General features: G+C 38.5%; 4 protein-coding genes across 6 annotated transcripts in view; 2 read left to right on the top strand and 2 right to left on the bottom strand.

Moving 5' to 3' along the window:
* The window catches only part of LOC134817750 (kinesin-like protein KIF9), a 94,649-nt gene extending 74,912 nt beyond the window's left edge, over nt 1–19,737 (top strand). Inside the window, exons 2-15 of one of the 2 annotated variants that reach the window (XM_063827039.1) lie at nt 10,404–10,464; nt 10,583–10,713; nt 10,828–10,991; nt 12,023–12,098; nt 12,302–12,454; nt 12,664–12,747; nt 13,731–13,863; nt 14,526–14,601; nt 14,761–14,836; nt 15,029–15,162; nt 16,764–16,903; nt 17,076–17,251; nt 17,724–17,777; nt 18,123–19,737. In XM_063827039.1, coding sequence (XP_063683109.1) covers nt 10,452–10,464; nt 10,583–10,713; nt 10,828–10,991; nt 12,023–12,098; nt 12,302–12,454; nt 12,664–12,747; nt 13,731–13,863; nt 14,526–14,601; nt 14,761–14,836; nt 15,029–15,162; nt 16,764–16,903; nt 17,076–17,251; nt 17,724–17,777; nt 18,123–18,668 — 1,956 coding nt within the window. In that variant the 5' untranslated portion in view covers nt 10,404–10,451 and the 3' untranslated portion in view covers nt 18,669–19,737. The remainder of the gene's footprint in view (nt 1–10,403; nt 10,465–10,582; nt 10,714–10,827; nt 10,992–12,022; nt 12,099–12,301; nt 12,455–12,663; nt 12,748–13,730; nt 13,864–14,525; nt 14,602–14,760; nt 14,837–15,028; nt 15,163–16,763; nt 16,904–17,075; nt 17,252–17,723; nt 17,778–18,122) is intronic. The other variant, XM_063827048.1, reaches the window with a different exon arrangement.
* The window catches only part of LOC134817930 (RNA polymerase II subunit A C-terminal domain phosphatase SSU72-like), an 89,674-nt gene that overhangs the window by 48,357 nt on the left and 14,648 nt on the right, over nt 1–26,669 (bottom strand). The window lies entirely within an intron of this gene.
* LOC134817784 (MAGUK p55 subfamily member 7-like) lies at nt 160–6,799 on the bottom strand. Its single transcript, XM_063827113.1, has 9 exons — nt 5,528–6,799; nt 5,254–5,403; nt 4,744–4,878; nt 4,179–4,414; nt 3,596–3,769; nt 3,085–3,301; nt 2,682–2,889; nt 995–1,284; nt 160–501 (listed from the first exon to the last, which is right to left on the bottom strand). The coding sequence occupies exons 1-9, from the start codon at nt 5,621–5,623 to the stop codon at nt 355–357; spliced, it is 1,653 nt and encodes a 550-aa protein (XP_063683183.1). The 5' UTR covers nt 5,624–6,799; the 3' UTR covers nt 160–354.
* The window catches only part of LOC134817876 (disks large-associated protein 3-like), an 80,418-nt gene continuing 59,873 nt past the window's right edge, over nt 6,125–26,669 (top strand). For both annotated transcript variants that reach the window (XM_063827247.1, XM_063827240.1), the window contains exon 1: nt 6,125–6,129. The gene's annotated coding sequence lies outside the window, so the exon portion shown is untranslated. The remainder of the gene's footprint in view (nt 6,130–26,669) is intronic.

Raw genomic sequence — 26,669 nt, 5'->3', positions numbered from 1 at the left:
CGGTATCGTTAAATGTTATTTATTGTTGAATGTTATCAATCTACAAACAAGAAAAGATTTAAAACAATGCATTTACAAACTATCCCTACTAGAATAGACATGTTCAACTCTAAAAGTTCAACATTCAATAATTCAATCGACCTCTAAAATCTTAATACATAATCATGATAATAAATTTTCTATAAAATATACAAAAATTTCTCAGTTTCTTTGACCACCGGAACCTCTTCTTCATTAACCCTCAGAATATTAGATTTGATGGCCTTGTCAGCCTCTCTCTCTCATTCCTTCTTTTAACTACTTCGCCATTAGTATCTGAAGAGCCAGTGAAGACCCTATATTGACTGTTGGGGTTCAACCCCATGAAGCAGCTATCCACTGAGGTTTGTTCCTTACATTTTCTATCACTTCTAATAAGTCTCTGTACGCTGCGTGAAGTTCGTCATTTACCAGAACTCTGTCTATCAGGTTAGCAAAATGTTTCTCTATTGCATCTGATACCTGGTTAAAAGTAAATACTTTACAAGTTAAAATGTAGAAATTACAAAAATACCAGATATATTTGTATTTTATTTTATATATTTTATATTTATATTGATCCAAGGTGTACTGGTGTAGTATTGCCAGACCCCAGTTCAATTTGTAACGGAGTTTTATATTAACAGGAAACGAAGTAACAGAGTCAATGGGGTGGCAACTGGCAAGTTCAGTACCCATACATCGTAGTCCGATAGTTTCACTGCGTCATAATATACAACAGTATCTTAGTATCAAAACCACCTCAAAAAACACGTACACTTTTAGAAATCATGGTAACCCAGAATAAGCCAGACATACTAACGACCATTGAATTCTATGTATTTGGAATGTAGCTTACTGTGGGCTATCATTACAATTAAGTTAGATTGATACACAAAATTGAGAAGAAGTGCATCAATAAAAGTATACATCTTGATCTCCTAATAGAACGTAATAGCGTGACAAAAAGACTTACTCGTATCATCGCTGAAAGTTCGTCGTCTTTGAACTCCTTTACCCCGGACAGTCTAAACTGTAGTGAAGGATCGCGCCGTGTAACCTGTAGCCGCTGGAAGGGGGGCGGCTTCACTAAGATAACATACGGTCTGAGCTTGCTCTCTCTCAGTTTCTTGATAGAAGGAGGTTGGAGGTGCAGGATGCAGGATTTACCAGCTTGCTGAACCATTTCCACCGCTTCAAATGTGGTTCCGTAAAGATGTCCTTTATACTCCATGTGCTCTATAAACTGCCTACTTTTTATACCTCCTGACGATATAAACAATGTTACACATATTGTTTCACACAGTGTTACACATATTGTTACATGACGTCTGTGTATTCAGAGTTGGTATATATCAGATACTAGGGCTGCAGATTACGATGGAAAAATACCAGCTAACCAGCTGCTGCACTTTATTATATTGCTATAGCTTAGTATAGTGCAGGTGAAATGACAAAAGAGATCCATCATGCTGTGTTTAGATCCAGCCCCCTAATACGATCAGCTACATATGTTGCTACTGGATGATCCGGGGGGGGGGGGGGGGGGGGGGAGAGATCAGGTACTAAGTTCTTTACGTGACGTCGACGTAGTACTAACTGTGTCTTGGTATATAAAATAAGATACCCACCCATAAATTGCTTTAAACAGCTCATTAAACATTGGGAAATGGACAAATTATACCCAGTGCTATTTAGTAGGGGTTTTGTTTTCAATGTAGTCGAATTAGATAAAATTAAAAAGTTACAAAAACAGGATTTTTTTTTTAAAACCCAAAAAAAAACTCAAAAACACCAAAACCCAAAAAACCCATTTCCAAAATTGAAGGGGTTGGACACCCCCCTAAGTACCATGTACTAACTGTTTTTCTGGGAAATGTACCATGTACTAACTGTGTTTTGGAAGAAAATAATGACCCACCCCCCCCCCCCCCCCCAACGTCACGTACGGTACTGACTGTATGATCCCCCCCCCCCCCCCCCCCCCCGGATGATCAGGAACTATACTACTATACCTACAACTAAGATATGATAATTCCATCAAATTGTAGCGCAACAAATTATTACGACCAAATATCATACTCAGAGTCGACATGGAGATATCATTAATATTTAATTTATGCAGTCATATTAATCCCCAGTTGAACCCTTCAAGAAAGGTGTACTTAACAACCAGTCGGCGATTGACAAAGAGTCTAACAGTAATATCAGATACAGTATTTATAATTAGTGTAGTAGCCTGGTCAAGCTACAACTTATATAATCTGCGCTATAAATGTTTAGATGACATAGAAGTTTACGGTTCGCTGGCAACAAACCCAGATGATTTGACAACATTATATACCGCACAATACATTGCGACATAACTGTACATTTTACATTATGTACAGAGATGATACCGCAGAGTTAGAGAGCTCTAATTATACGTTATATACAGTCTGTAATGAGTTGTCTATCGTGTGGCGGTGGCTCACCAACGCACACTTTTAGTCATGAAACCATGGAGTGCAGCACATAGTGTAGCCACATTCATACCGTAATATTTGTTCATATTTCTGTTATACGAGCAGGGTCAAAGACACTTTGCTGATGTCAAAAGCGGCGCTCCTATTTTAAGACTTAAAGAGCTTGTATCAGTCAAAGGCAGCAGTGTAAATACTTACGTTCCATTTCTGGTCTGGTAACAAAGACGAGATCTCGTCCATTTATCTCGTGTTGTTTAGGAGACCTGGTAGTATGTGGTATGGGAGATGCGTACTGTGCTGTCTTGTTGCCGATAAGGCGCAGGCGCAACTCGTCGCACCCAACTCCTGGCGCACCCACCATTATAATAGGGCGCGGGCTGACAGGGTCCGGATAGTGGAGACACACCTGAGATGGTACGACAGATAAGACTTATCAGTATTTGAAGTTTCAGGTACCAAACGTAATTACACTCACCAATCAGTTGGAGTATTTCTCAGTGTGAGTCTGTTATAGAGACACCTGTATAAAAATAATCAGGTTCAATAAAAATAATTAATTCGGTCATCTCCACAACTTTAAATTAATTAATGACATGATTACCTCTTCGTAACAGTGCATAGTTTCTGCGTCCTTTTCCAACGACTTAGCGGAGGAAAACATCATCTTCTTCGCCTTCTTCTTTCTTCTGAAGCTCATAGATTTATTGTCTTTCTTTTTTGAACTGTCTTTACTCTGTGACGAAGATAAACTGTCTTCACTCGTCCCGGATTGAGATATTCGTCTGTCTTGGTATTCTCTACTGGGTACTAAACCTGTCCTGTAAATCGAGAGTCAGTAATTAGTAATTGGTAATTAGTAATTAGTAATTAGTGCAGCATCAGTTATCAGTTTGTCATTAGTGTTATTCCTTTAACCAGCTACTGAAACTACTCCGGAGTCCGGAGACATCCCTTGACAACGTTTCTACAATGTGCAGCTATTATCCTGTCAGCCATTGCTATTAGGCAACTATTTATAGACCAGGATATAAAGTAACAATAAGAGTCTTCATATCAGACAAAGTAGAAATACATTAATATATTAGATGAACATAATACTGAAATGTGGGAACCTCATGGCGGGATCGTTGATAAGACTAGCCTGCCACCACATCTTATCGTCTGATGAAATAAGTTTCAGGATATCTCCTCGCTTGAAGGCGAGTCCAGCTTCTGGACACGGACATGTTCTATCCATACTGGGGTTGTACTCAAAGTTCGCTTTCAAGTGAGATTCGTAGTCGTTACTGGGGGTTAGGGGGTTGTTAGGCGGTGTGATGGTGTAATGTTTAGGAATATATAATATGTCTGTCTATACTGAGACATCTACCCTGCACAGCATACTCCGGTTGTAATTTAATCCCATAAAATTGCAGTTTAGATTTACGCTGTTATGGCAAAAGCTCGTTACAAATCACTAAGTGATTCGGTGATATGTCATCAGTCATTCGGCATTAACTAATGAGCTCGGTCGATCAAATCTAATCGTTTGACTATATAGCGGTCAGAAATATAATTATAAGAAGTTCATAAATCTTTTAAATTCATGGTGTATCCAATCGTTCTGATGTTGGGCAAAGTTTAAACTGCCTCCCCAAGTGCAACTCATCTCTATACCCAATGAAGAAGAAGTTGAACATCCTCCTGCCTGCTCACCTGTGAAGGGTATTGTTTCTACCCTGGACTATCTTGAAACTAAGACACCCGTTAGCGGTGTTGGATAATATCTTAGCCACATCGTCCAGAGATCTCCCGATCACGTTTACACCATTAATCTCCTTTACCTCGTCAGCAGGCTGCAACAAACCACTCTTATCAGCCGGACTGCCGTGCATTATCCTGCCGACTAGGATGTGTCCCTGTTCGTCCCGTTTTAATGTAGCTCCTAGTTCCTGAAATATAGCTATATGTTACTCTGTGAACACGTTTGTAACCACAACTATTTAATTATCTCAGTGCGTTTAGTATGAGGTGTGCTAGTTTCTCTGGAATCGTTGAATAAATAGATTTTACCAGGTCAGGGTCGAGTAACTAAATGTAGCATAAAATATATTACAAAACTATCTGCCACCCAAGAAAGACCACCCAAGACTAGTTTTGTAAAAGTAGAGCTTCAAATATGTAACTAGAAAACCACCTTGTCTAGATTTTTAACTATAGAGCGACCTGCCCAGACTCCTTATTAGAAAACAAATGTCCAACTCTGCAACTATAAAACAACCTGTCTAGATTTGTATATTCTGATAAGTTTGATGTGGGGTTCGTCCTCGAGATCACTGTCAGAGTCGGGGCTTATTGCCGGCAACTTTGGTTCGTAATCCTTCCTCGATATCGTATCATGAACTGTAAACAATCCCTGAAATAATCTGATTTTTATTTTTGTACAAAGAATTTGATTAATATAACTTACTCGTCCAAGATGATTGTTATACAACAAATAAGATTTACAACTACCCGTCCTCCTGTTAAATGCAAGGAAACAATACTTGTCGAGCCATTCTTAACATAGCCAGGCTCACCTTGCTGCAAAATACTCAGAAATAACTTTGTCATGCTTAAAGTTAATACAGATAAATATTTAAAATCAACATAGAACTAAGTGGCCTAGTAAGGCAGTGTGTGATTCCGCTAATCCAAATTGTCAACTAGATTTTGACTGGATCATATAACAACCCGGTTTGATTCATTTGCAGACATTGATTTTAAAGTTTCAATATCAAGTTTTGCTTACATGCATTGAGGCAGATGACAAGACATTGAAGAGTTGCTTGCCAGAGGGAGAATTCAAATTCTTCAGTTCGTTTAGTAGGTTATTGTTTTTAGATTTGGCATCCTTACATGTGTTATGTAACCTCTCCACTTCTTGAATCTTTGAGTGAACCTGAAAGAGATTATCGTGTTAGTATATGCTGTAAGGAATCAAACATTGGTTGCTATAACAGACTATAATGCTACTCAAAGAACAATTAACTCCTTTTTACTTTTTGTTAAATTTAAGCACCAACCTGCATAATTTGTTTGTAGTCTGCATTTTGAAAGAGTGATGCTAGATAGTCCAAACCATCCTCACTAACTCCATCCTCCTCAGCTGCAACTGTCATCACCCTACTATTATTGTGTATTTAAAGTATATTGTTCGTGATATAGAGATGGCTACACATAAGAATCCAACTAAGATAATCGACAAACCAAAATGGGTTTTGTGGTGATAATTAAACTCGTAAGTTAAGAATAATAAGTAGTCTAGAAAGATCTATTAAGTGACTTAATATAATTATAACAACTTAGAATACAATTTCCATGACACACTATGACTAAAATTCAAATAAATTATGAATCTCACAAGGAGTAAAAACGAAATTCATTATTGAAGTCAACCCAATAATCTAATAATTTAACAGCTTTTTAAACCAAAAAGCAACATTTCAGACAATCATTAACACTCGCACTGGCACTTGATATGATAACATTACATCTGCAATTCTTTGTGAAATGTCTCCAATCACATCAGCTTGAAACATTGAGTGTTCTAAAAATCTTAATTGATATTGAGCTATTCTTTCGAGTCTGCGAAGTAACCAATCCACTCTCTCCGTCATTTATTGGAGTCAAATCATCATGAAGATGCACAGTGTGAGTTGTTGCACTGACATCAAACATTCCATTTCCTCGTAATTTGATTTGCAGAGCCAAATTAATGACACGTTGTATAGCAGGTCCAATTCCGTGCACTAAGACATGGTCAAGCTTCCCTTCATCTAAAATACGCCATGCTCTCTCCACCTGTTGATTAAAGGGCTGTGTTGTGTCCACATAGAGTTCGTTAATCCCACGAGAATGGACCGGGGCATTCTTCTTCACCCTGACTTTAGCTGACTTTGCTGATGCCATTTGTGACTGTAATTTATGATAGCTTTCACGAAGTCAATTAATTAAAATTAGTACTTGAGACATTGCCTTCGTAATTGCGTGCAAAGTATTACCATGTTAGACATTATTGCCGCTAGTGTTTGGTTCACTCAGCTTAAATGACAATGTTAGCTAGGTTATTGCATGCATATGGATATCACAAGAATTTAGATAGTTAGAAAATAACCAAACAACAGCCTACAACCGGCCCGGAGGGGGTTTTGTGTACATGTAATTAAAGGTCGATAGACCACCATGAAATGATACAGCATCACAACAAAACATCCCCCAATAAACCCCTTGATCAGAAAGTCCGCAAAATATCGGTTTGGTGACAAACACATCGAGGATATATGACAATAGATAACCGTCGAATGTACTTTTGTAAGGTGAATTTAGAACAAACTTTATTGTAGCGCTCGATTCTCACAGCAAGATTAATGGTGGTTTAACCTCAGATTGCGCGGCACTTCAAACCTGCGATTCTAACTTTGAACGAGCCGACTTGTTTCTTACTGTCACCAAGATGCAGTTAGGTATAACCAGTTAGACCTAACGCAGAGTTAGGCCTAAATTAGGCCTAAATTAGGCCTAAATTAGGCCTAAATTAGGCCTAAATTAGGCGTTAGGCCTAACAGTAACTGTCACCAAGATGCAGTTAGCTAGGCCTAGCGCCTAATTTAGGTCTAATTTAGGCCTAACTCTGCGTTAGGCCTTGACATACGTTGCATGCCACTTTTCGCGCGCGAAGCACGCGCCGCCGAAGGCGGAAAAATAATATCTCTGATATTTGGATACGAAACATGTATCAAGTTAGGCCTAACTGGTTAGGCCTAACCAGTTAGGTTGCCTCCCGAGCAAGGGTGTGGCGCGAAAGCATGGCACATGGTTAAATGAATTATAAAGTTAAAAAGTTCACCTGCCGAACTGTCGGGAAGGTGAACATGAGAATATATATTTTTAAAAGTTAGTCTTATTGTCGGTGTCAATCCTTCGCAGCGGTGAGCTGATTGTAATATAACGGCCCAGTAGTATATTGCTACGATCTACCAATGAACCTTTTCAATGCGCGACATGGCCCAATAGTGCATCGTCTTACTGCGTACAAAATTGATTTGATTCACGATGTCAATCCTTCGCATCCCGATGATCTCTTAGTTGCGAGAAGATGCGCGGCGCGGCCCGGCAGTGCATAGCGCTACAAAAAATTGATTTACTGTTTTGTTATTCGGGTTAGGATTTTAGAGATTGCTTTTGACTGTGGTTCTCGTTCGATGCAAAGCAAGAGTGCTATGTTACGAGGCGTGTCGAAGCGGCGAAGTCCTCCAAAATTTTTTGCAGCGCAATACTTTATTTTACTTTATCAAATTTGTTACGATGTAGCGCGCGCTTGCGCTGTTTTATTTTCGAAATATTGGCCCGATGCAAAGCTTGTAGCGCGATGCGTTACTGTGCCGTTACTGTTACTAGATCGGCGAGATGCGCTACAGCGCCGAGCTGAGATAAATTGACATCGTCAATTAAATGCAAAGCTTTTATCATTTCGTGTTTGATATTGCATTTTATTTGCATTGTGTCGATGAAATAACCGTAGTTGTACAATTTTGTTTGCACTCCTTCTTGTAGCGCGATGCACTACTAGGTCGCGCGCGCGCATCCAATAATGCTTCTCGCAACCTTTTGCAGATCGGCGAGATGCGAAAGATTTACATCGTGAATCAACACTCCTTCCGATCCATCGCACATTTTTACATTCATGCATTTGTGATTGGACAACTGACTGCCAAATAAAAAGTTAAAACGTGTACATTTATAACCTACCAAGACGCGCGCTGAGTTGAACTCGTCGACGGTCTTGTCGATTTGAAAAAAATATTTTACGAATATCACCCGTTAAGTTAAAACTTGCCCAAGTGCTACCCAGTAAAAAATAAATTATTATGCATTTAATACCAGACTTGTTAAAACTATTCAGTGTTCAGTCATGCTTTAAATCTTTTCCACGTCACACGCTTGAAAAAATTTTTTTAAATAAACAACATTTGCATTTTGTGTTATGCGGACATCAGAACAAACATGGAACATTTCTTACTCTACGAATCGAGCGCTATCACTGATCACATGACTTGCCGATTAACCGATTTTTTTGCAAAGTGTGTTACGATATGCGTTACCTGGGGATAGGACCTCAGGCTATCATGTTCATAAACAAATATGAATAGAGATTAGGCGTTATGACAGGCTGAGCGCGGTCCAGTAAGATATGCGTCAATCATAATTATTTGGTCAGTACTATTTTGTTAAACATTTTATGGACTGTTCTGTAGACCTATTGCAAACTGGTCCATAGACTGGGTTCTAAAATGTGTTGTTTTAAATGGTAAATAATACACTTATTGGGGAATAACGTTAATTTTGTCACATTATTTTATATAGAACTTTTGGTGAATTGTCGTAATCATTCATATCCGACTTTGGTTTGAAAGGCTAAAAACTCTATACAAGGACGATATACAGGGTATTCACGAAATATTGGAACGGTTTTAAATATATATATAAACATTTTATGAAGGAGCAGTCCACTATATTGTATATTTACCACTCAATATTCTCTTCAGTTATTACTCAGGATGTTGCAGCACAATGTTTGAAATTTAGAAAATTTTGTAACATTTTTGATATCTGGACTGGTTTTATATTAAAGGCAGTTGATGTTAACATTGTCACAAAAATTATACAAAATTGTAATTAGGTTAAATTTCTAAACAATGACTATAGAATGAAATAATGAACTTATTACGTGCACAGTGGCGTAACGTTGCATGTTGGCGTCAGTGACGTAACAAAGGGCCCCGCTGACCTCGCTGTGCAGGGGGGCGCCGTCTTAGGGGGCGCCAAATCGTCGTTTAAATGTGGGACAGTTTCGAAAACTTAACTAAAGTACTAGCAAAACTGCGCGTTTTGCTCTAGATACACACTTTTTTAGAGATTTTACCGGCGTATCCTTTAAAATCACCTAATTTGTTCAATTTTAGGGAGGGGCACCAAAAGGGGAGGGGGCGCCAACAGGGGGGCGCCTTTTCGGCGGGGGGGGCGCCAACAGGCAACGTTACGCCACTGGGGGGGGGGGGTCATCAAAATTCTCCCGAAATTGACTTTTTAGTTGTTCCTGATAGAGGGGAGTGATATCTATCAGGTGCTTTTGGTCCCATGGAAAAATATTGTTCCTAGCTAGCTGAAATTATTATCGGTCAAAGGTCAGCGCTTCTGTGTAATTGAATTGCGTGAGCGATTTTCAATTGTGTTCACAAAATCGAGTCTAAAAATCTATCTTCTCCTAAATGTTTTGAGCAATCACCCTGAAACTTTCAGGATATGTTCTAGGGACCATTTAAAAAAGATTTTGATATTTGCCTCTGTTCTTGAAATATGAGGTTAACTTTACCTTGAAATAGGCCTTTAAACATTTTTTATTCGATTTTGAAAATCTTGGACCTCATTTTTGGACAATTTTTTGAGGTCCAAGATTTTCAAAATCAAATAATAAATGTTTAAAGACCTATTTCAAGGTAAAGTTAACCTCATATTTCAAGAACAGAGGCAAATATCAAAATTCTGTACAATAGAATTGTGTGAAACAGTCTAAGGAACACCTGTGCCAAGGTTCAGGTCCTGGGTGTGGCCAGTCTTAACCAAAAGTTGAGCTTTATCTGGAAAAAAGATATTAAGAGTTAAAGTTAAAGTTTTACATGTAATTAAAGGTTTAAAACCTCAAATTTTGGTCAGATTTTTATGCAGTTTTTTTCTACTTGTTCATCTCCAGCAGTGTGATCACATATATGTGAAAATTGGAAAAATTATAATTGAATATTGGACATTCTACAGTCCACATATAATTAATGAAATTTAACAATCCAAATTCCACGTTCTGGTCAAATTTATACATAGAATCTAATACAATTTTTTTTACAGCACATGGGTTTTGCATGCAATATCATATGAGAGAAGAATCTTGGAAGGATGCCACAAAAAGGTAAGAATGGTACATTTTCTGTTAAACATATTGTGCTTAACTTTGATTCACTTTCCTCAATTTTCACTCAGAAAATTTGATATCTTAATCGTAAGTTACGTAATCAATGATGTCTCAGGTCTCAGCAAGAAGTCGGAATATTACTTAAAAGATCGATCGCTAGAAAAGCCGGAGTCTTTAAATGAGTCACTTAGATACAAAGCTCTTGAGAACAAAGTCTTCTATTTTGACTTCAAAAACACGAGCACGGTAAGATTGTATACAAACTATTTGTTCGTATTGAAATACATTGGAGTATTAGGCTTAACTGTTTAATTTAAATGTATTTCCATTCTATTTTCCTATCTTCGGAATTTCTAACAGGCTGCATGGCTGGAGAAAGAGATACGAAAGCTAGGTGGTCGGGTTGAATATTTCTTCGGTAAAGAAGTGCAGTACTTGATAACAGACAAGCCACAGACCAAGGATTCCATTCCTCCTTGTTCACCATTCAGCAACCCTGGTCCCAGTCCTTTCTCTCGTCCTGAGTGAGTATTAAAACGTCATCCCAGTGGTCACGTACAAGTTATTATATTATATGAAAAGCATTAATATGCATTAGATCAACCCGGATCGGAATCTTTGGATGACCTAATTTAGCGTGTGACGATCACCAACTCTACAATATTTACGTACTATGTGGCTGGCTACGTGACTGTACTGTCTCTAGAGTCTAGCCTATATCGAATTTGCGCCATGACAATAATAGTGGCCTTTAAAAATCTGCATTATTTATCCACTTTGATTATCGAGGGCCAGTTCATATCAACGTATTTCGTTTTGTAAGAAGGACGTGAGGGCTTAAGAGGACAGAAAACTAAGCGGTCAAGTTACACTAAAATAGCGCGGGTAGGAGTTCTTGTTTTTAACAGCAACTTTGCCAGCACATACATATTCAATATTTATACTGTTATTTGTATGGAAGGATTAGGTGGAGCCCATTCAGGCCCTGCCAATTTTCTGCCCCTCGGTCGAACACATCCTTAATGTGTGACACGTACCTCCTCTGTAAACCATGTTCCTAAATTCTTTAGCCGAACCATCTTACGACAATCTTTCGCAATCGTGATTCGATCCTGAATATTGCACAACAATTAATTCTCAAATTAGATTCGGTTATCATCGCATTGATAATATTTTTACCGTGAGAACTGAGAGCATGCGGTGCTTTTAAAAAGTGTGACGAGGCTAGGTTGTTGCACAATATTCAGCATGGTGATGGTATTTGAAACTACAAATGTTACACGTAGTAGCTAGTCACACACCTGCCGGGGCTGGTGGTTACTAGTTACACTGTGTGTGTAGAGCTACAACTGGTACCATTCCTAATTGAGTAATAAGGGTAGGGTCATCACACTTGGTACATATTTCTCACGTTAATTAGGGTAATTATTACAGAATATTCACACATTTATTACACTACGTTTACACGTGCACTACACAATGTGTTGACACTTAAATTACACAATGTTCAGACATTAATGTCACAATGTTCACATTTTAATGACTCTCTTCTCAGTACAAGTCAGTCTATGAGGGATGTGGCTCCGACACCGAGCGAGTGGGCCTATTCAGATCAGTGGAAGAAGCCTCAGGTTAATAAGAAACAATAAGAAACAAGAGACAGGCTGATTATACCTTACTTGTAACGTATGGATCTTATCATTAGTTACTGTTTTAGGTGTAACATTACTTACTCTGTTAGGTGTACCTATGCAATGTAACATTAAATTAGTTACTTTGTCCACGCAGGACCACAGAATCGTTTCAAATTGCTAACTATATTTTCTATTTTTAGTCGTCCCAACGATCACGAGCTAGTAAAATGATGGAGTTGGCTTCTGTGACGAAGTCTCAAGGTTCCTGTGATGTTTGGTCGAGAGCTAAAGAAAGAGGGACGACAATAAAAACGGTGGAGAACTTCATAGCATGGCTTCATACCGTTCATAAGGTACACTCAAAACGGTCATTAGGCTACTTTAACGTATCATCGTTGCTCAATTAAAATTCTTCAAACATTGCCACATTTCGTCTAAGAACTGTTGCGGCTGAGAACAAACATTGCTATGAGTACTTTGTACGGAATTTTATCGCGCTTTCGGTTTTGTGTTTTTACAGAATACCTTATCAATATTTACTAATCAGTGTTTTTTTCTTCAGAAACTAGGAACGAAGATGTCACGCGACAGTCTCAAAGAACCTCCCAAAAACCCGTCTCGGAAGCTACGGGGCGTGTACATGAAGGTAAAAATAAATTACACTTATGTGAATAGTTACATGACACATTCTACACGTTGCTGCGGAATGTTAATATATTCAGTTAGAGAACATAGTGTTTATTTTGCGGGGAACTTTTCAAGTGAAATATAATAACGATCAGTGCATATCAAGGACTGTACCACCTTGCCCCTACATAGCATGGCAGGGGCAAGGTGTATGCAGTGCACCTTATTATTATATAACTGTGTTGTTGAGTTGATTTGTTAACCATTGACCAATCAATTAAAAGTCAAATATAAGCCGAACTTTGAAAAACGATCATTGATTGAATAGGGTAAATGAAAGGGTGTAGTAAGTAAATGGTTATAATTATGAAATCCATAATTATCTTGCAACACTTCTAACATGGTACTTCTAAAAATAATTTTAATGATTTTTCTGCAAAATTTTGCATAATTTTCCCCCTAATTTAATTTGACCCAAAATTATAAATTTCGTAGACTTCTAGTTCTTATCCAAATTTAATAAAATCACAGTACAAACAGGGTTTGTTATCGTATGTTTTTTTGGATCACGAGTTGAAGAAATGATCTAATCTAACGGGCTTTACTCAATAATTTGCCGTGTAAAGCTTTGAGTAAATTCAGTTATTATTTCCACAAAAATATCAGCGACATCAATGTTCGATTGTTTAGATTGCGTTAGAGTCAGAGAGTGTGTGTAACGTATTATCTTATTCATCAACTTATCTCAATGTAACCTTACAAAAATATATAGATTAAGGTCATTAAGACGGTCTGAAATAAAGCCTCCAAAAAATTAAGAAAACGTTAGATAATGTTGATTGTTGGGATTAAAATCAGTGTACATTTAATAAAGGTGACCGTGCAGACTGCAGAATCAACCCCTTTTTAGGTGTCAACAGTAAGATAGTTATCTTAAATTAATGATTTTGTTAATAAAATCAAATAAGTACTTCATCCGTAATGACATCCGTACACCATCAGGTCGAAGATTCAGGACGAAAGTACAAACCACAAGTGTTGGACGATGCCCAATCTTGGCAGACGATAGATGCTTCTGCTCTGACGGACGATTCTCCTTTTAATACTGAGAAGAGACGACTTACTCGTAAACTTGGTAAACACCATCTTTTCCAGCTTCATTTCATTACATTTCTGTAGAAAATTACAGATTTTGAGATTTTGAGATTTACAGAGTTCCATTGATCCCCAATATATAATAGCAACTGCTCTTGTGTCGCTCCTTTCCAAATTATATGTGTAACATTGACATAACATCTAAATCCGGGCTGTTTAATGACTAATGATTGAGATGCCGAACAAATGCTGATCTGACAATGAAAACTGTTAACACCTAATATAGATATAATGGATTGCGTAATGTAAATATTATTTATCACTTTCCATAAACTGTTCTACAATCCACATAATTATGTTATTTATCTCTTAGTAATTACTGTATTGGCTGCCGAAATATGTTTTCGGTGTCTTTCAAGTAAAATTTAGATCAGTTAGCCAGTTATCGAAATGTTAACTAATTTTCCTTTTTTCTCAGTTCAAGATTTTAATTTTGCACACTACTCACAAAATTCATAATTTATTTAGTAATTTGTTAGATTTGACTGGTAAGTGGTATTGTCTGTTATCTTTATTGGCCTGATAATGTAAGGCTTCTTACCTAGACTAAAGGGGCCAAAGGGGGTAACGGGGAGTACATGCAGGACATCTAGCCTTTATCCATTTTTTTGTATTGAAATCTAATACATCCGTTTTCTTCAGCCAACCAGCAGACGAAGCCAACAACCAATGTACGTGGCATTCTGAAGAAGGAAGGGTTAACTGCCAAAAAGAAGAGGTAATTCTCCGACCTTCACTATCTCTTGATATTTGGGGTATTTGGACGCCCTACAACAAATTAGATTTATAATTTATGTGTGATATGAGAATTATTCATGTCGTCACACATTTATCATCATTACACAACTTCAGCTCGTTGATAATAAATATATTTTAGCGGTAAAGGAGTGATAAGGAAGAGAGGCGGGGGTAAATGTGAGGGGTGTAATGTCAGATTCGAAATCTTAGAAGCTGTAAGTGCTAATCTCCGTGTACATATTTTATCTTACACGCATACTTGTGCCAATGTTGTGTTGTTTATTTTCAATTATTTCTGCCCATTTAGGAAGTAGTCACAAAGTTTAACATTGACTACTAAATCCAATATTTTCCCTGACAAATGAGTAAAGAATTTAATCATTTTCGCTATGAACGCTTCTCCGCAGCACTTAACTGGAGACCAGCATGTAAAGTATGCGAAGAAAGACAAGAATTTCGAAGCAATTGATCAGCTGATCTCGGAGGGCCTGTCACTTGATAGTTTCTTGTTGGAACTCCAGAGTAATGCCTCACATGAAAGGTTTGCGGAGTTTTATTATATTTACGATAAATTGTTCGCGGTGAGTTTTAAGAGTTAAAATCACGTGATTACTAGTCACTAGTCAGGCTTGGGGGTTTCAAATCTCCAATACTCTCTTTTTATTCGGGTTTCTGTTTCACTGTCCTATTATCGTATCACGTGATGCGTTATGACATACAATTCTAGCGGCTTTTTGCCCCTTTCATAGAAATAAACTTGTAAAAATAAAGAAAACGTGGCAACCTTACACCTCAATGTGACCGAAAATTTGCCTCATAAGAAAAAAATAAGACTTGATCAGGTTTCTTGTCGAGACTACTTATTATTTTAAAAGTATGCATCCAAAACATTGATCCATGTTGAACATCTCTTGGCACTTTTCCAAGTCGTGTATTGATTAGTTTCCACGGTCTTCACCCTACATGTGAACATATCACTACACATTACACACATTAAATACACACTAACTACACACATTCACCGTGTTAAATTCCTGTCTCATACAGTTAGCCCATGTTCGGAATCTTGATGGAAACTCAATCTCCACTTTAACCGTAGATGGAATTATTTACTTTCGAATCCATTTACTATCAGCCCGATTGCTGATGAGAAGCGATCGAAATTCACAGCTGGTCAAAGATTTAAATAACAGTTTTAGAGTTCCAACGACACTCAATAGCTCCCCACCGAGCATAAAGTTTTACAGTGTGTTAAAATCGCAGGATGTAACGTTGTTGAATAATAAATAAGTTTGGCCAAACAATGTACCGCATCAAGAGTACACTGAGTGAATGTTGGACTGCCCGGTGTTAAATTACACTGTACACGGCCTGCTTCCTGTTGCCCAAATTCTTTTAAAATTATCCAAAAACGCTTGTTCGCCGAAATTTATGGTTTCTGAATTAGTTAAGTTTCTTGTTTACCGTAAATAGCGTTCATTTTACTGAACGTCAAGAATGGAATGTAGCTTTTGTCTTTGAAGTACACGAAATGTTTAACCTCTTTGCGTCCGATCGTGCGCGTCTTTTGGCGCTCTTTAAAGCGAAAAAGTGTCAGTAGAATTTTGATCTATGAAGGTTAAAACATAATGCTGTTATTGTTCAGTGTATCATTATTGCGCAGCGCATGCGCGCTCGCACGTTCTCACGTTGCTTAGCTGCGCGCTCAGATCATCTCTAGTATAGCTAGCTATTACACATTAGATTGATCGATCGACCGATCATTCACAACTTTCACTTTCTATTCGGCTGTTATCATATGAAACGTCAAACATTCATCGTTCATCGAAAAATAAGACTACTGCATTTCTAACCTGCAGTGTAGAATTTGTAAAATAGTAGTTTTGGGATCCACGCGAAAAAATGTGACATGCGTTCATTTATGGAATTTCTCACAAATTCCTTTCACATTCTTCACGTGGAGTGTGAACCCTCCCCTCCACATTTAGAAATAGTCGTGTAATAAAGATGGTTAGGTGTCCTATTTAGTAAATGCCGTTAAATCTCTTAAGTTTAAAACTTGTAATACGCATGTATCGAAATTTGATTACCCACCTACTTCTACTCTACTAGGACATAATATCACAGTAACTCATATTTCAGTAAAGTGTTTGGGCTGACTCAGACGTTGTCTCCTCAAGTAAAGAGTGATGGTTCTACTGAACCACTTGACGTTGATGGACCTTGTACTAGGGCTAGAAAACAAAAGTATAACCTGGACGTGGTTAATCAAACCCCACTCGGTATGATTTTTATTTTGAGCAATAGTTCATTTTAAAAATTCCGATATTTATGCGATGCAGTTCTGTGTATTTCTACATTTTGAATCGTTAAAATGATTGCGGTCAGATTTTGCGAATCTTTGAAATATGCCGCTACTTGGGTGGACAATTTAAATAATGTTTAAAATTTCAGCTCCAGAGACAGACTTAGTGGTTGCTGGGCCATCTCCAAAATTGTCCGGAGTTCCCGAGTTAGAGAACAATTACTATCTGAGATCGACACCAAGGAAACTAGTCGGGATGTTGGATGAATGGGATACAAGATGGGATAATGTGATCATGCCTGATCAAGTTTCCCAACTTTCTGTGGTATGACATTCGCACTTAGATCGAATTTATTTGATTTTATTTTGTCAAAAGTCCAAAGATCGAGAAGGGAATGTGTGATCGAGTTGGGACATTCGTCCGTCGTCGTTGCCAATAACAAACTTTTGTTCTGCAGCTCGGTCTCACTAAAGAACACAAATTAATTTATTTCGAAATATTCCCTATTTCTACCTTCTCAAAATGGCGATAACAACCATAAGTTTGGCGTGATGAAACATATAGCTTTGATTTACACACTATAAGCGGCTTCTGTCCCCGACTGTCAAGTGTCAGTCCCAACTGATTCCTTTCTGCTTTGAGTCCACAAATCTCTCCAGTTCTGTTTTAACTTTGAAATTTTCCAGAAGCTGATCCAAATAAGTCACTCTCACTCCATTGAGATTTCCGTTCTCCTTTCTTTATTGTGCAGCTCCCGGTCTCAGAGCTGCTGTATACTAAAAATGTTGTCTATTAGGTCAGTGACGGAACGTTCCTTCAGTGTCAGTCTTTGGATTTGTACTCCAGTCAGGTAAGATCACAAATTTCACCTCCACCAGCCATCGCCACGCACTCCCACTTCTCATCAACAATTTTGCTCCACTTTCTTCACTGCTCATAATTCCAAAATCAGGATACAGTATCAAAGTTTTCTAAACATGTTCAATCTTTTTCCTTCATATCATGACCCTCTTAGATCCTCTGCGGCAGCGCATCTGGTTCTTATGAACTACAGCTGTCACAAAACTGACATTATATTATACATTTGTATTTTGTATACGTTATTAATTAATACGATGAGTTAATACACAACGATTACATTAATTAATCCTTATAGTATAGTTTACTGTCAAGCTGATATGTTTTGTTTCTGCAGGGTCAGATCCCGGTACCTACAGAAAACCCCTGCTCAGAGTTCGTTGTGAAACGGCCCAGAGTAGCAGAATCTCCAGTTGACAACACCCTCCTGAGATCTCCAGGATCAGGACCAGTTACCAGACTGCGATCTCCGGCACAAACACCACCTCCTCGCACCACAAGGTCTAAATCCCCGCCACGTAATACCCGCTCAATAAGTCCCACGGCCCACCCTACCAAAACCACAAGGTCTCAATCACCGGGTACAGCCACAAAATCTCGCTCTCCTGGACCTGCCACTGGATACGGTTCACCAGAATCTAGCCACAGGAACCTTAGATCTAACTCACCAGGCCGGTCACGAAACAATTCTGCTAAACAAACTGATTCACCGACCCAGTCTAGGAAAAGCTCCGCTAAACAGAGTAGCTCGGCTAAACAGTTAAATTCTCCTTCTCAAAGGAGGTGTAAACAGACTAATTCCCCATCGGGCGCATCTCAATCCCCAAACAAACGATCTCAGAATTCGCTACCTGTGAAGCGCAGGGTCATAAATCACAGCTAGGACATACTTACAGTTCCTTCTTTCCTTTTGAACCTTCCTGAACCACAGAAAATCAAAATATCATCCAACCTGTTTCGTTTTCAGAAACCAACTTTATTGTAATGCGAAACCCATTTTGTTATTATTGGAATATTTATAACGCCAGAGCTGTTTTGTTGTTATTGTAGTAGCTGTAGCTAATATCTAGACTTGTTGTTATTTTAGTGTGCCACAAAAAAAGGCCATTTTCAATTTTAATCTTTTTCAACTCTGTGATTCTTAACTTGTAAATTATGATTTTGTGGCATACTCACTGATATTTGCTAAGAAATTTTACAAAACAGTAATTTTAAAACCGATAACATTCATTGGATTTTAGATATACTGATTACTGATACATTGTTTGCTTGTTTTGTCTTGAATTGTAGTTTTATTAAGGATTGTCAAGTTTCGTTAAATGCATCCTAGTTGTCCTCCTGCAGGGTCGAATATTGATTCTAAAGACCTTATTTTTAACTTCGTGTCCGTAAAGCTTTTTAACTATGGTTAATGGTTATGGTATTTTCTCATTATATTGATTATTGTATTCTCTTGTTTGTGGTATGTTATTGGTTATGAGAGATATATTTGTAACTTGCATTAATGTTGCCTTTGCTAAGATATTGTGTAATAATCGTAATAAGAGATTCAGAGAACATTCGAAGCACTGCACACTGATACAGTAATAACTAAACGTCAGTAGTGTATGATTGAGAATTTATGGATGGGAATTGTAATTCTTCGACGTGATTCTTGGGGCACAATTGAACTAAACCTTTAAAGCAAAAACTTTCCAGAGTCATATCATTGAATTTGACGTTTGTCTGATTACAATATCAATATATTTGGAACAGTTGTGACAAGTTTTATATGTTTATCTCAACCAGATCAACTTAAAATGCAGATTTGCTCTTAAAACCAGCAAAAAATGGGTTTTAATTTTATTCTTGTTCGACGTATGGGTTTCGTGTATCTCAAATACCTGACAATCGAAAATTATTTTCCTTCAAATCGTTCAGAAATGAGAAAGTGGGCGATTAGATTTGGACGTATCCGTTGTGTACTTGTGTTCACCTGCCCATGTGTGTACGACGTGACTTACTCGTTTTATAACCAAGACAAGAAGCTTTGAAAAGAGCGCGGTGCATATTATGTATTTTATTACTGATTACCAGGCGCGCCTATTATAAATCAAGAGGCTTGCATATAATGAACATATTGACATGGGTGCAGAGTTGAGTCTGTACGGAACCTAGTAGTTTCAGTTCCTTGTTTAACTTGCCGTACAGCAAGGACATCCACTACTTTAGCCCGGCGAGGCACATAACTCACTCTCAACTCTACAACTCCCTGTCAAATGTTTCATATATACTAGCCAAGTTCACAAGATATATCCTTGTGTTTGAGAAGCGCCCGCTAGAACTGCTTCCTTTCCCTTCAGTATCCCACAGTCTCTCGAGTTTCGTAACTGCCAGAGAACTCTCTTAAACAATTACTAGACAATTATATCACCTATTAGTATTAGTATTCCTGTGCCACATAACATATGTTATGCGCGGTATAGTAGTAATCTTGTCGAGCTCTTCTTAATTCTATGTGGAGAGAAATTAGCTAATAAGCAGGTACATCACTGCTTATAATGTGATAACATTATTTTCACAACTTTGAGTTGTGAAAAAAATGTTATCCAACGACAAACGAGTTTGACGAGTTGGATAAAACGAGTTTCATACCGAGGTTTGACCTATACTAGTATAGGTGTTATGTGTAACTCATGTTATCATATTAATATTATAAGCAGTGATGTAAATGCATTCTCTGATGATCTACGAAATGATGCTAGCGAATGCAGCATTTACATCGGAAATTAACGACCGATAATATTACTACATATAACACATAACATTCCAGAGTCAAACTTTCTAGATACATCCTTATCTCTTAAAATTGTTACAAGTCGCTGAGATGTTGTTAATAATTTTTTCCCTACTCTTGCCGAAGGCAAAAAGATCGTAGGGAATAAGTAATCGGGTTTGGATATATGAGGTGGCCCGACGGACCTGCGTTGTCGACAAAAGTCTGCTCCTTTAACGGGTGATACTAGTAAAATATTTGTTCCATACCCAGAAACCCTGACCGGATGGGGCTTAACTTTGAAAGTAAAAGAGTTGGAGACTTCGGTTTTTTGTAACATGTTCCTCTTTTATGTTTTAAAAGTAACGTTACCTCCCCAGGAGGAAAATTCAAGACAACGTAATTGTTGAGTTATCTCAAAATCTCCAGAAAAGTCCCATTTCGGGCCGATCAAAAGTTTGCAACTTTAACTTTGCGGATTCGTAACTCTGGTTGGCTGAATTGTGTCACGTGGTAGCTGCTTGAACATTGGAATGCGCCACGCGTGCAAATCATGCTTGTTGTCGCGCGCGAGGTCGAGCCGTCTGTTTAAATTAAACCAACTCTAGTACCACCACCAGCCGGTAACTTTTCCTGGGCACCCGTTAATACTAAGCCGCGCATCAAAATGAAGTTAGTGTAATATTTCGTTAGGCCTAGGGTTAGGGTTCAAGTTACTGGGCCGCGCTCAGCCTGTCATTCCGCCAAATCTATATTAATGAACATAATAGCCTGGGGTCCTCAGGTAAGGGTTCAAGCATATGCTTTAGTTAAGGATTGGGTTAGGGTTAGGGTTGGGATCAGATTAGAGGGTTAGGGTTTCGAATAGTCGTTCAGGACCAGCTATAGAACGGGTTGAAAAAGTCACGTGACAGTCGAGTGTAACTGTAGAGTCAAAAGTGATTAATCATCATCCACAACGTAGATTTTGAATTATTGCAAAAAGTCTTATTTTAGGCCTTCTATAATAGTGCGCAGCTTTAACTTTTCGGATTCTTGTTCTCTGATTGGCTGAATCGTATCACGTGGTAAGTGGTGCAATTGCATTCTTGGAATGTTTGAAGCGTGCAAATGCAATGAACTTAGCCGAAAGGGGCTGGTTCTCGTATCAGCCACTGCGATACCGTATTCACCATAATTGGATCGGTAGTCTTTTAATAAGTTTCACGTTTTTGTGTTTTCAGTCAAGACTTTCCCTCATCGCATCATGACTAATATGCACGGAGTACTATATGGCTACTGGTGCGGAGTTTGTTGACCACCACTATTGTGCACCAACGAAATATATCCATTATATTGGTTCTGATGTAATGAGGGACAGTTTAAACTTCAAAAGTTTGAGAGCTGGAAGATTAAACAATTGGTAAGGTCGTTAAATTCAGCCCTCGGTGCAAGACCGACGATAATGAAACTTTTAGATCATTAAACATTGTAGTTGAGATCAGTGGCGTAACGAAAGGCCCTGCTGATAGGTAGTGCGCCATCGACAGTGAGCCGCGCGTGCCGACTGTAGGATGGTTTTTTAGCGCTAATTTCGGCCAGCACAATTTTCTTCAAACAAATAGATATTAAGTATCCTTCCCGACCTCCGATTGCAACAAAAATTGGTAAGCTTACTCATAGACTTACAAGGAAAGTGTCCGAAAAGTTTAAAGCATATCCAACCATCAGAAATTATGTTACAGCTAAAAGCAGCGTATTTTGCCCCATTTTGATCACTATATCAACTCCGATATCCACCAAATTTTTCGGACAGTTGTGAAAGCTCTATTGGAAGGTCGTCGCCAATTTTCAGAATGATCTCATTCAAGGAACTGAAGATATATCCAAATAATACGACAAAAATCAACGAATTTGGTCAAATTTGGTCAAATTACGCGACTTTTACAGCTAATTTTGCTCCAAAAGCCGCGCACCATCAAATATGGCACCTAGGCGAAACTCACTGATCTTTCCAAAAAGGTATGACAAATTTGGTATTGTGAAAATTCTCACAGTCTCTAGAAAACAATGGTACAAAAATTTTTAAAATCCGAGCAAGTTTATTTTTATGGTGCACCTCCTACTGCTGACCCCGCTGTGCAGGGGGGCGCCGTCTTAGGGGGGCGCCAAATCGTCGTTTAAATGTGGGACAATTTCGAAAACTTAACTAAAGTACTAGCAAAACTGCGCGTTTTGCTCTAGATACACACTTTTTTACAGATTTTACCGGCGTATTCTTTAAAATCACCTAATTTTATTTATTTGTTCAATTTTAGGGAGGGGCACCAAAAGGGGAGGGGGCGCCAACAGGGGGGCGCTTTTTTCGGCAGGGGGGCGCCAACAGGCAACGTTACGCCACTGGTTGAGATTTGAAGCTAAAGGATTCATGAGACATTCAGGGCAAATGAACGAGCGAGGACTATTGTTATGCAGCTGTTACGTACCGACTCAAAAACGGCTGAATCCCCGCCTAGAAAGAAAACTCATTTCACAGTTTACTTAGTTATAAATTACTTCGACTTGGCAATTAAAATTTGTTTACTCCTAGCAATGGAAATGTTTAAAGTATCTCCAGAGGTTCTCACTCTCAGTTGTCGGGGATATGTAATGATTGGCTCTTAGTTGTCGGAGCTGATTGCATTTCCCAAGCTAGCATGTTAATTACTGGGCGGCGCTCAGCCTGTCATTCCGCCGAATCTTTATTCGTTTATAAACATAATAGCCTGGGGTCCCCAGGTAATCATGTTAATTGTTAATTAGTTAAGGGGGGGGGGGGGTCAATGGGTATTTTTTTGTGAAACTTGATTTCGAGATAGTAGTTGACCAACAAACTAGGACCAGTGACCGAACTTTTGAGGGGGTCCCGGACCCCAACCGCCAAACGGTGCGCGCAGGGCAGCCACGCCCATATTTGGTCCAAATTAGGCCCAATTTAGCCAAATACCCTGAACATGCCCAAAACCCAGGTTTATGGTGCTCTACTTGTAGCTAGTGGTCTCCTGAACTCGTATATGAAATTTCATCAAGATTGGACAAAAAATGACTGAGTTATGAGCCAAAAACCATATGCCCATATTTGGGCATACGCACCAAATTTGGTAGATTTCGTCCCATAAATTGGTCAAATATCAATATTTTTGGATGAGACTTACTTTATATGAAAGGTAAGCCTAAACTACATATTCTCTGTAAGTTATAGCTTTATATCTGTTTAAATGTGGATACTAAGGCGAAAAAACCACAAAAAATGAACTAAATTGCCCATATCTCGGTTCGCGATATTCGCGGAATTGATCTCACCAAAATTGTAACAACTCAATCAGTTTTCAAAATTTTTGCATGAAATTTTTGAAATCGACTCGAAATCGCATTTCGACCTTATTTTAAGAACGGATTTTTGATTTAGGCCTCAAAAAAAATTTGGCGGCCAAATTCTGAATTTCTGTAATATAATTTTGGAATTTGGCCGCCAAATTTTTTTTGAGGCCTAAATCAAAAATCCGTTCTTAAAATAAGGTCGAAATGCGATTTCGAGTCGATTCCAAAAATTTCATGCAAAAATTTTGAAAACTGATTGAGTTGTTACAATTTTGGTGAGATCAATTCCGCGAATATCGCGAACCGAGATATGGGCAATTTAGTTCATTTTTTGTGGTTTTTTCGCCTTAGTATCCACATTTAAACAGATATAAAGCTATAAATTACAGAGAATATGTAGTTTAGGCTTACCTTTCATATAAAGTAAGTTTCATTCAAAAATATTGATATTTGACCAATTTATGGGACGAAATCTACCAAATTTGGTGCGTATGCCCAAATATGGGCATATGGTTTTTGGCTCATAACTCAGTCATTTTTTGTCCAATCTTGATGAAATTTCATATACGAGTTCAGGAGACCACTAGCTACAAGTAGAGCACCATAAACCTGGCTTTGGGGCATGTACAGGGTATTTGGCTAAATTGGGCCTAATTTGGACCAAATATGGGCGTGGCTGCCCTGCGCGCACCGTTTGGCGGTTGGGGTCCGGGACCCCCTCAAAAGTTCGGTCACTGGTCCTAGTTTGTTGGTCAACTGCTATCTCGAAATCAAGTTTCACAAAAAAATACCCATTGGCCCCCCCCCCCCTTAACTAGGTAAAATTGACTGGTTCTTAGTTGTCCGTCAGCCGAATTAAGTGAGGTGGATAACTGAGCCTAGTTGAGAAATAATAAAAAAATGTTTCTTAAAGATAGATTTAATTTTTATACAGTGTACAGGGTGGGCCAAAATTCAGTGTGCAAACGTTGGCCTTAATAGTTCAGTCACTAAATGCCCAATTGAAATAATTTTTTCCGGTATGACTTATATTCGTGCTCATTCTTTCAAATGAAGGTTCATTTTTGCATTTATTTGATAGTTTGGCGAGATGCGCTACTGTGCCTCGCCGAGCTGCGATGAATTGACATCGTCAATTAAGGATAATTTCGGATCGAGCTCAATTTTATTGAATTTTGTTGGGCCATTCGAATTAAGTTCGTCCTGAAAAAATTAGAGTTGTAGCTTCTTTACCTGGGGACCCCAGGCTATTATGTTCATGAATAAAGATTCGGCGGAATGACAGGCTGAGCGCCGCCCAGTATTAGTAATACGAAACATAACGAGTTTATTGATTACGTGTGATCCGCTCCTACTAAATCTCTCTCCCAAATTTTAAGAAAATTGTTGTGAAAAGGCCCTTTGGGTGTATCGTTAATCTCGATCGGTGTATTTTTGGACGCTGATTCCGAATCATCCCTTATGACGTAGGGTAAAAATGCTACCCTGGAGAGTTATGGGCAAAAAACCGTTTTGGTCACGTGACAGGCTAGTAAAACATGAATTCGATTGTTTAGGGCTCGGGTTAGGGTTAGGGTTGTGGTAAGGGTTATGGATAGCTTCGGGGTTATATTATGGTTAGGGTTAGGGTTGCCCGGCAGACCTTACCGGCTAGCGATATTACTACAGGGTGATCGCCTTTTCACAGCTTGTTGAGCTCCGCGCGCGCTCGTGAGTTCATTGCATTGCCATTTGCACGCTTCAAACATTCCAAAGATGCAATTGTACTGCGTACCACGTGATACGATTCAGCCAATCAGAGAACAACAATCTGCAAAGTTAAAGCTGCGCATTTTTATGTGAGTATGACCTAAAATATGACTTTTCGCGATAATTCAAAATCTACGTTGTTTTTAATTTCCCCCTGGGGGGAAACGTTATTTTTACAATGCGAACATTTTATTGAAAACGAGACGTTTCTATCTCTTTTACTTCCAAAGTTAGGCCCCTAACGGTAAGGTTTCCTGGGTGGGATTAGGTAGGTAGTGCGCCATCGACAGTGAGCCGCGCGTGCCGACTGTAGGATGGTTTTTTAGCGCTAATTTCGGCCAGCACAATTTTCTTCAAATAAATAAATATTAAGTATTCTTCCCGACCTCCGATTGCAACAAAAATTGGTAAGCTTACTCATAGACTTACAAGGAAAGTGTCCGAAAAGTTTAAAGCATATCCAACCATCAGACATTATGTTACAGCTAAAAGCAGCGTATTTTGGCCCATTTTGATCACTATATCAACTCCGATATCCACCAAATTTTTCGGACAGTTGTGAAAGCCCTATTGGAAGGTCGTCGCCAATTTTCAGAATGATCTCATTCAAGGAACTGAAGATATATCCAAATAATACGACACAAATCAACGAATTTGGTCAAATTTGGTCAAATTACGCGACTTTTACAGCTAATTTTGCTCTAAAAGCCGCGCACCATCAAATATGGCACCTAGGCGAAACTCACTGATCTTTCCAAAAAGGTATGACAAATTTGGTATTGTGAAAATTCTCACAGTCTCTAGAAAACAATGGTACAAAAATTTTAAAAATCCGAGCATGTTTATTTTTATGGTGCACCCCCTAGATTAGGGTTTATGTAAAACCGTTTTGTACGGCTGCAAAACCATAAAAACCAAAGTCACATGAAATTTTCGGGCGATCGAATTAGTAAGAGCCCATGTCACATGTGATCAGGTGATTGGTAAACCTAATCACGTGATTAGGTGACCCCGTTAACCACCCCGTTAAACATTTGTCAT

Source organism: Bolinopsis microptera, chromosome 1, assembly GCF_026151205.1.
Source record: "Bolinopsis microptera isolate Bmic1 chromosome 1, MBARI_Bmic_1.0, whole genome shotgun sequence".
NCBI classification, from domain to species: Eukaryota; Metazoa; Ctenophora; class Tentaculata; order Lobata; family Bolinopsidae; genus Bolinopsis; species Bolinopsis microptera.
This window is presented reverse-complemented; position numbering and strand designations above follow the sequence as displayed.